We start from the raw sequence: 10,138 nt of genomic DNA on the forward strand, positions 1-10,138 counted from the left end.
GCCCGCCCCCTCTCAACTCAGTCCCCATGTCCTTCTGGAATCTGCATGGGCACACAGTCAGACTTCAGCCCGCCCCCTCTCAACTCAGTCCCCATGTCCTTCTGGAATCTGCATGGGCACACAGTCAGACCTCAGTCTTCCCCCTCTCAACTCAGTCCCCATGTCCTTCTGGAATCTTCATGGGTCAGACCTCAGCCCACCCCCTCTCAACTCAGTCCCCATGTCCTTCTGGAATCTGCAGGGCACACAGTCAGACCTTGGCCCGCCCCCTNACTCAGTCCCCATGTCCTTCTGGAATCTTCATGGGCACACAGTCAGACCTCAGCCCGCCCCCTCTCAACTCAGTCCCCATGTCCTTCTGGAATCTGCAGGGCACACAGTCAGACCTTGGCCCGCCCCCTCTCAGCACCGTCTCCCTGGAGTTCTGGAATCTGTGTAAGCATGTGGTAGAGGCTAAGCTATCCATCCCAACGGTAACAGTGCAGGGAGGAGAATATGAAGCACAACTGAACACACACTATGCACTGAACTTACTTCCCAGTCCTTGACACGCTTTGCCCCAACTCCACAGTGCACCCTGCATGAGGAAGTACTGCACATGGTTGGAGAGCGCACACTGGGGCAGCAACTCCACCAGTGCCCTCGTCCTGCAGAAACACAGAAGGCTGCACAGTTCATGACAAAACCACGGGCACTGTGAGCAAAAACCCTGCAGTAAGAAAACATCCCTGGATGTGGGGGGATGTGCAGTGAGGTCTGATGATTTACGTTGTGTTGCTACCAATTCGTTCCGTGAAGTCTGCTCCCTGCAAACAGGAAGCTGTCACGCACATCAGTAAAGCCCCCCTTCCCTGCAGAATGTCCACTGGGCGGCGTTTGGTGAAACGTAGTAAGTTTCCTAACATAATGTCAGTGCATCCCAGATCGCTGGCCTGCTACCGTGGGTGCAGATGTCTCCCACAAACTGACGTGATCTGACCTTGCCCCTCTCCCCGGGCCACGCCACGGCCCTGCTCTCCACGGTGGCCCTCCCACAGAGGACACAAGGCCCTCCCGTCATGGACGAACCCCGCCCGGGTGGTGCTTTGGGCCACGGGGCTGCCGCTGCCATTTCTCCTCGCTGCTGGTCTTACCTTCTCCACGGGAGGAGGAGGAGAGAATCTCTTCGCACAGACTAGAAATATGTCAGGATCTGGTTTCCCAGTCTTCACTTCGGGGTCATCTCCCAAAACGGTGTGGTCAAACAAGCTGAAGAATTCCTTGTGTCTGCTGGTCTTCATCTGAAACGAGGCGCGGCTGGAGCTGGTGGCCACGGCCAAGGGCACGCCATGCTTTCGCAGGTGATGGATCAGTTCCTCCACACCTGGGGAGGAGAAGGGACAGCCTTCGGTGAGATGGAAGAGGCCACACAGGGCCACAGGAACTCCTGGGCACGCTGTGCTAGCTCCGGGACCTGCACTCTTTGCTACCTACCCTCAGGAACGATCCGATCTGACACAGACGATCCGAACGGGGGGTTGGGGCCTCTGACCAAAACTCAAACAGCAGTTCAGGGCTTCGCCACAGCGTTTCCCAAAGTAACAGAAGGGCATTTTACTGGANGACTCTTTGCTACCTACTCTCAGGAACGATCCGATCTGACACAGATGATCCGAACGGGGGGTTGGGGCCTCTGAAACATACTCCTCACACCAAAACTCAAACAGCAGTTCAGGGCTTCGCCACAGCGTTTCCCAAAGTAACAGAAGGGCATTTTACTGGAAAGAAACACTGCTTTGTTTGCTGGTCCTCTTTTGTTGAAATGTGGAAACCAGGCAGAGTGAGCCCAGGGAGGGGCCTCTGCACTCGGTGTACCGTGTTTTGTTTTGTTCTGTTTCCTGAAGCAATGAATATGCAATGATTACGCTGCTGGTGTTTTCTGAGAAAACTCGCCATGCTACTGAAAGCGATTCAATCATTCGTCACACGGCCGGGGAGAGGAAATCCTGAAAGGGCTTTTCTACCAGAGGCTGAGGACGAAGGCCAGAGCTGAAGCAAAGCTGTGACGCTACCTGATAAGGGAACAGAGGCTGAAACAGACCTTGCTGAATGTGGCTGAGCCACAGAGCAGCAACGCATCACATGGAAGGAACACGTCCCACACCCTCAGTGACTGTTGGATTAAGTACAGGGAACACGGAGGTGAACACCGTTATTCACAGAGCCAGCTGAGAGAGGGCTGGTTATCAGAAACGTGCCGAATACAACAGTACTCTTCACCCTGAAACCTTTGTCGAGTATGACAGTAATGTCTAAATCCACACACAGCACTAATTATCTGAAACAATATTTTAAATAATCGTATAATCATTACTGTTTCAGTAACTGCATGAGGCGATGTCCCTACTTTCTTAATTACTATAGAAAAGACACATTCATTTTTTGCAAACAGCTAAAGCTGTTCACAAAGACAACAAATACTGTGAGCGCTTGACCTTTAAGAGAAATACTCCTGAGATGTTCAAAGGAAAGTGTGGATCTTAACTCTGTGCCAGGACAATGTTAAAACTTTTTTGAAAAGAAAGCAAAACCTAGCACTCCGCTGGATGTGAAATTCACAATGTCTGATATCCGATCAGGAGTTACCATGCCTACACATAAGCAGACAAACACAACACACGGCCAGAAGAAAAAAAAGCAATCAATAGAAATGACCAGAGACATGGCTGAGATGAAGGAATTGGCAGATCATGACCTTCTAGAAGCTTCAGAAACATTATAAATACGCCCAGAAAACTTACTTAGATATAATATTCAGGCAGCTTAAAAATAAATGGATTAAAAACCATATATTTTTTAACTACTAATCAAAAGTAGGGTTAGCTATATTAATAGCAGAGAAGGGTGCTTTAAAACAAGGAATGACGAGTCTCAGGGACACTTCATAATGACAAGTAGGTCAACTGATCAACAAGACATAATTCTAAATGTGTATGTATCTTATAACACAGCTTCAAAACACATAAAGCAAAAACTAATAGAACTGAATAGAGAAACAGACTGAGGTTTCATATTCCTGTCACTAATTGATAGAACAAGTAGACAGAAAGCAGGATACAGCAGACTTCAAAAACACTATCAAGCAACTTAACTGAATTGACACTTACATAACACTTCACCCAAAACAGAATACAATTTATTTCCAAGTGCACCGGGAACATTCAACAAGATAGAACATGAGTCCCTGAGCTATAAAAAATTCTAAAACATTTTACAATAATTGAAATCATTCAAAGTATGTTCCCTGACCATAAAAGAATTAAAATAGTTATCAATTACTGAAAGGTATGCGGGGAAAAAATATTTAGACATTAAACAACACAATTCTATGTAAGACATGAGTCAAAGATGAAGTCACGAAGGAAAATGAGATAATCTTTTGTACAGAACAAAAAGCTAGCATATCAAAATTCGTGAGATGTGGCTAAAACATTTAGAGGAAAACTGATGGCACTAAATGCTTATGTTACAGAAGAAGATGGTCTAAAACCAGTAATTTAAGTTGTCCCATTTAAAAACTAGAAGAAAGAAGACCAATGATTTAAGCTTTCACCCTGAGAAAGTGAAGGAAAAGAGCAAAATCAAGTTAAAGCAAACAAAAGAGGGGCGCCTGGGTGGCTCAGTCATGAAGCGTCTGCCTTCGGCTCAGGGCATGATCCCGGCGTTCTAGGATCGAGCCCCACATCGGGCTCCTCTGCTAGGAGCCTGCTTCTTCCTCTCCCACTCCCCCTGCTTGTGTTCCCTCTCTCGCTGGCTGTCTGTCTCTCTGTCAAATAAATAAATAAAATCTTAAAAAAAAAAAGCAAACAAAAGAAAGGGAAGAAGAAAATAAGAGAGAAAATCAATGAAATAGCATAAAGGAGAATACAGAAAATCAATTAAAAGAAAAGGTGGTCCTTTGAAAAGTTCAATTTAATTGGCAGATTGTTAGCCAAACTGATCAAGAAAAAAGGAAGATCCAAATTTAACAACGCGAGTCATCAGAGCACATCACTTAAATTCATTAAAAGGATTAAAAAATACTATTATCGGCCGCTTTATGCCAATATATTTAACAGCTTACATAAAATGGACAGACTTTGACAGATACAAAGCTCACTCAAGAAGACAGTAAAACCTCAATAGCCCTATACCTAGTAAAGAATTTGTAGCTAAAAAAGCCTTCTCATATCTAGGATTGGATGGTCTCATTGGTGAACTTCAACAAACACTTGAGAAACAACACCAATTCTGAGCAAACTTCAGAAAATAGGAGGGAATGTGTTCTAACTCATTTCATGAGACCCAATATTTCTCTGATACCAGAGCTGGAGAAACGTCAGACAAGAAAACTACAGATCCACATACCTCACGTTAACACGTTTGCATTTAAACAGTTTCCACCAGTGCTAGTCTTGTACATAATCAGTTTCCACGCAGTTGGAATACATTACTTGAAGGGATGAAAATGCCAAAACACTCAATTAGTTTGCAACAACCACTGATTAATATCATGGATTACACCTAATAGCTAAATTTCAATTAAGAAAAGGGGGGTAATCAGAAGGGGGAATGAAGCATGAGAGACTATGGACTATGAGAAACAAACTGAAGACNATAGCTAAATTTCAATTAAGAAAAGGGGGGTAATCAGAAGGGGGAATGAAACATGAGAGACTATGGACTATGAGAAACAAACTGAAGACTTCAGAGGGGAGGGGGTGGGGGAATGGGATAGACTGGTGATGGGTAGTAAGGAGGGCACGTATTGCATGGTGCACTGGGTGTTATACGCAACTAAATGACAAAATTTTGTCTGGATATAGTAATTCAAGGTAAGTACTGCTAACCTTAAAGATAAAACTCAGTCATTCTACCAGCAAACATGGGCTGACTTGGGAACAGCGGAGAATCACAGTCCAGGAGAAGCGAGCTACAGCAAAACCACAGGCAAGTCCAACAAACAAAAGAGAGGGACATTGTTTTACAGAGAAGGAGGAGCAAGTTGGAGGGGTTGTTTTGAACAAAAGTCCACGGGATATCCACAGATAAAACTTGAGGGTATATATCCATCGAATCTCTGGATATATAATTGGCTGCCTCCGTAAAAAAAAAAAGTTTGTATCCTTTAACTATTGTACACCAGCTTTCTCTTCTGCAGTCACTTCCCCTGAGAAGGAAAAGACTAAAGACAAAAGTGGAGTTCCGCCCTGCAGAGAAGCTGGTTAATTAAGTATATAAATGAAATCCAGCTAACAGCTTCTGGCCCTTGGTGTGCTGACGTTGGTTTAAGGGAAGGGCAGAAAGACAGATATCTATTGCTACAAAGAATCAGCTCTTGGAGGATTAATCTACAGGGGAAGAAATACGAAATGTGAAGAATCAGCAGTATGGATAGGAAGAATGCTTTTCCTCTTACTTCATCCTAAAGACCTAAGATTGATGACAGAAAACACGGATGCTGCCATTAAAATGGATTTGGAAGAGGAAAGATGTAGGAAAAATGGAGAGCTGACACGAGTGAAGGTGTTTCTTTGGAATTCATGCACTGAATGGATACATCCATGGACATCCCACCAGCTCTGGCCTTGTCTTTAGTACTTACCCCAAAACACAAAGACCTACAGTGAGGAGTTAACAATACGGGGGAGATGAAACTCATACAGAAATGTGCCTGCCATTAGGAACTGTGGAGTGTTGCTGAGTGTAGAATTCTCTGGACTCAGACCTAGGAAGACGGTGCTGTCAGCTGATGAATGCCACCATCGACCCATAACCAAACAGACACCGATGCTGGCCTGGGACCACATACATGTGTAGGACTCTGCCAGCCTAGCTTTTACACATGCATTCTGGTGACAGCATAGGGCCCCTCTTCACCCCGACCCACCCACGTGCAAGGGGCTTGCGTATACTGCCGCTCTTGGAAGGTGGCTTTCACAATCGCCGGGAATGCAGGTAGGCTAACACCTTGGTGATACAGGTCAAAGGCCTGGGATCAAGTGTAGTGGGTTGACTGGTGGACCCCAAAAAGATATGTCCGAGTTCTAAGCCTTGGTCTGATGATCTTACTTGAAAAGAGGGTCTTTGTAGCTATGATTAAGGACCTTGAGAAAAAGATCATCCTGGATTTAGGGTGGGCCTTAAATGCAATGGCTAGTCTTTTAGTCGGCTTGGGCTGTTAGAACCGAACCCCTCAGACTGGGTGGCTTATGAACATATTTATTTCTCAGAGTTCTGGAAGCTGGAAGTCAGGATAAAGGCACCACAGATTCCGACACGGGCGAGGCCCTCTTGGAGCACAGTCAACCTGTCACTGTATCCTCACATGGTGGGAGGGGTGAGCTAGCCTTTTATAAGGGCACTAATCCCATTGGTGAGGGCTCCACCCCTATAACCTGATCAACTCCTCACAGTCCTCCTCCTATACCTTCACACTGGGGGATTAGGGATTCCAGCTATGAATTTTGTGGGGGGCACAAACGTTCAGACCATAGCAACTGTGTCCCTGTAAGAGGAGAGACAGAAAGACGGCCCTGTGTAGACAGATGCAGAATGTGGAGGGATGCAGCCCAAGTCAGTGAATGCCTGGAGCCCTCAGAAGCTGGGAGACACAAGGAAGAATGCTCCCCTAAGCTTCAGGAGGGTGTACGGCCCTGCCGAGGGCTGATTTTGGATTTCTGGACTCCAGAACTGTAAGAACATACATCCCTGTTGTCAGAAGCCACCATGTTTGTGGCCATTCATTACACCAGCTGCAAGAAGCTAATACAGGGACCCCAGGTGGCCAAAGTCCTGTAGGAGACCAGAAACTGGGGCCTTGCCTCTGAGAAAAGAGTGAAATGCTTGACAGCAAGGGTGAAAATGCACTGGTGACACTGCAGAAATTGTTAGCAGTCAAGGAAGGGCAGAGCTCGGGAAGGGGAAAGGTGAAGAAACACAAAGGCACAAACATTTTCGCAGATGCTCTCCATTTCAGTAGGAGAGGCCCCGGGAATCTCTAGCTACTGGCGCTCCCAAGACCCAAAGAGCTGGCAAGGCGCAGTCACTGCCCTGGGTCAGCAGCAGGAAGGCGTGGAGGATCCTGGGAGATGGTGGAGCAGTGGTTCTCCACGGGGGTACTTTGAAACCTCTCCTCACTCAGAGGAGATATTCGGCCGTGCCTGGACTTCAACTAGACTGATTTCTCGTCAGGGCCTGGAGATGGACGGCTCACGGGTCGTGTGTTCATAGCCCCATGGAGATCAGCGAGTACTGACTCACACTGAGGGCCTGGCGGCCCTTTCACGGGTGGAATCTAAGTCCTTCTGCCCTAAGTATGGGGACGGTGACGGAGATGACCGCACCTTCTACCCTCGTGCCAGGATTCTGGATTTGAAGGACAGGCCCTTCTTAAGTGATGACGATTCAGGGGCAGGGCCGCCCTTCCAGGAAGCGATGCTTCACTGTGAACAAAGCTCAGGAGCACTGAAGTTTCCATCAGCCTCATGCCATATTCAGGTGGACATGACAATGATCTCCTGATCTACCATTTTATTTAAGGCACTGGTTCTCAAGCAGGAGGGGGGCAGTTTTGCTCCCATCCCTGCTGGGGGACATTTGGCAATGTCTGGTGGTTGTCACAACCGGGGAAGGGAATGCTCCTGGCATCTGGTGGGTGGAGAGCAGGGATGTTGGTCAATATTTTCCATCCTACAGTGCACAGGACTCCCCACTGCAGAGGGACACATCCAGACCCAGATGTCACCACTGCTGAGGCTGAGCGGCCCTGCCTTCGCATGACAGACTCTGCCTTGGAAACCCTGGCTTCTACGAGGCACCTGGGCTCTTCCCCTGTGTCCAGCATCAGAGCACACCTGAGCGTTTGATAAGGAATAAGAAAGAACAGTGCCATGTTCCTCTCATCCAGAGTTCCCAGCCTGGAGAGAGGTCCACAGGCCAGAAAATCACAGTGTGACAATGACAATGTGTCACGTCTGCCTCCTCCAGTTCTCTGTAACTCAACCGCTGTCTGAGGTCACACTGACCTGGTATGAGTCCCACTTTCCCAGCCCTTGCGCTGCTTTCACTTTTCCACGGCAGACAGAACGCCCTGTCTGAAAGCTGGATCATTTATAAAATGGGATGGGGTTGGATGTCCTCATCACATGGTTCCAGGCAAGAGAAAGTCACTGGTATGGACTGAACCCCCTGAAATTCCCATGTTATAGCCCTAAGCCCCAAGGGGGTGGTGCTGGATGTGGAGACTTTGGGAGGTCATGGGGGTTATGTGAGGCCATGAGGTGGAGCCCCCTCATGAGATCGGAGCCCTTATAAGAAGAGAAAGACCCACCTTGCCAGAACCTCACCATGCTGGCCCCCAGAGCTTGTACTTCCAGCCTCCAGCACTGTGAGAAACACGTCTGTGATTTACAGCGCACAATCTATGGTATTTTGGCATGTAAGTAAAACACAAAGGTGAAAGCATTATGCTCGGGCTGTACCCTTAAGTCTTGGAAGATGTTGGCTACAAAGTTAATGTCCTTCCTTCATTAAACTGGTCAAAAGAGGAGAGTTCCCACCAGTTCTATGGCTCAGATGGACATCCCCAGATGACCCAAAGCTACAGGCCCCTCACACACCATGCTTACAACCCTGTCACCCCACAACGAAGCCCACTAGGCAACTAGGCCTATACTCAGGACTCCCAATCAGATTTCTGGGGTGTACAGAGTTGAAGAGTATCCTCCCCAAAATTCATGTCTACCTGGAACCTCAGACCGTAACCCTATTTGGAAACAGGGTCTTTGCAGGTGTAACTGGTTAAGAATCCAGAGATGAAGTCATTTTGGATTTATAGGGTGAGCCCTAAGTCCAAAGTCCAAAAACTGGTGTTCTTACAAGGAGAAGACACAGAAATATAGGGAAGAAGGCCATGTGAAGACAGAGGGAGAGATGGGAGAGATGCGGTCACAAGCCAAGGGATGCCTGGAGCGCCCAGAAGTTGGAAGACGAGGCAGGAAGGACCCTCCTCTCATGCTGGCTTGGGGCACAGGTGGGAGCCTTGCACAAGTGAAAGCTATCGTGTGGAACAGGCCTTTTCCTTGGTGGGCCTCCCAATGTTGCTGTTTGCATCTTTGTCATAAGGGGCCTCGTGTGTCCGGAGAAGAAGGTTCCAGGATCTTGCTGGTTGTTGAGGTGAAGGGGCATCACGGGCAGACGTTCCCTTCATCCCCAGTGCTCTCTGCATCCTCCAGGAGCCTTCGTGTTTGCCATGTGAAGCCTCTCTGGTTCAGTGCATGAACAGAATCCTGTGTTCTGCTGGGGTGGGGAGGATGGCATCCTGGATGTGCAAAATAGGGCAGAGGACCCAGGGGTCCAGCTGCCTCGCATCCAGGATTTCTACCTGCCCTGCAGTGCTGTCTGCCCTGTTTCATCCTGCCTTCTGTGAAACACGCACCCAGCCTGTCACCTGTATTTAAGAGTCAAAAGAAGACTATTTTGTGACACATGAAAATGATTTGAGATTCAAATTTCAGTGTCCACACAGAAAGCTTTCTGGGACCATGGCCACATCTCTTCCTATCTGTGTGGACTGTGGCTGCGTTGAGCTCAAAAGGTAGAGAGATAAGTAGGTGAGACAAATGCCGTGCACGGCCTACAAAGCCAAAAAAGCAGAAAAAGTCTGCCGATCTCTGCTACACAGCAAACAGACCTTTGGATGTACCACAGAAAAAACATAGGAAGCGATGGACAAGTAAGAGGTAAATTGCATTGTGAAGGAAGCCGCCAGGCATTAGGATCTATGTCCTTGGCCTCTCAGCCAGGGATGCCAGTGAGAAGTATCACAGCTAACAGGGATTCTTCCAGAGGCCTTACCAGGGAATGACCATTGTCGAAAATGAATCCACAACCCCAGTGCCTTCTTCCGTCATACGTTTAACTATTTGCTAATTATGCTCAAATTACTGGAGCATTATCAAACGGTCAAAATAATGTTGAGAATATAAATACTTACAATATGCACAGATTGTATACACTGTATAATAAAATGTGGTATCTAATGGGGATATACACAGCACACAGGGATATTCATAAAATGTGGTATCTAATGGGGATATACACAGCACACAGGGATATT

General features: G+C 47.3%; 1 protein-coding gene across 5 annotated transcripts in view; it reads right to left on the reverse strand.

Moving 5' to 3' along the window:
- PUDP (pseudouridine 5'-phosphatase) overlaps nt 1-10,138 on the reverse strand; it is a 94,165-nt gene that overhangs the window by 20,037 nt on the left and 63,990 nt on the right. For 4 of the 5 annotated variants that reach the window (XM_034649454.1, XM_034649451.1, XM_034649452.1 and 1 more), the window contains exons 4-5: nt 1,134-1,363; nt 535-647 (exon numbers count right to left, since the gene is read on the reverse strand). In XM_034649454.1, the coding sequence (XP_034505345.1) occupies nt 535-647; nt 1,134-1,363 (343 nt within the window). The remainder of the gene's footprint in view (nt 1-534; nt 648-1,133; nt 1,364-10,138) is intronic. The other variant, XM_034649455.1, reaches the window with a different exon arrangement.

Source organism: Ailuropoda melanoleuca, chromosome X (genome assembly GCF_002007445.2).
Source record: "Ailuropoda melanoleuca isolate Jingjing chromosome X, ASM200744v2, whole genome shotgun sequence".
Classification (NCBI taxonomy): domain Eukaryota; kingdom Metazoa; phylum Chordata; class Mammalia; order Carnivora; family Ursidae; genus Ailuropoda; species Ailuropoda melanoleuca.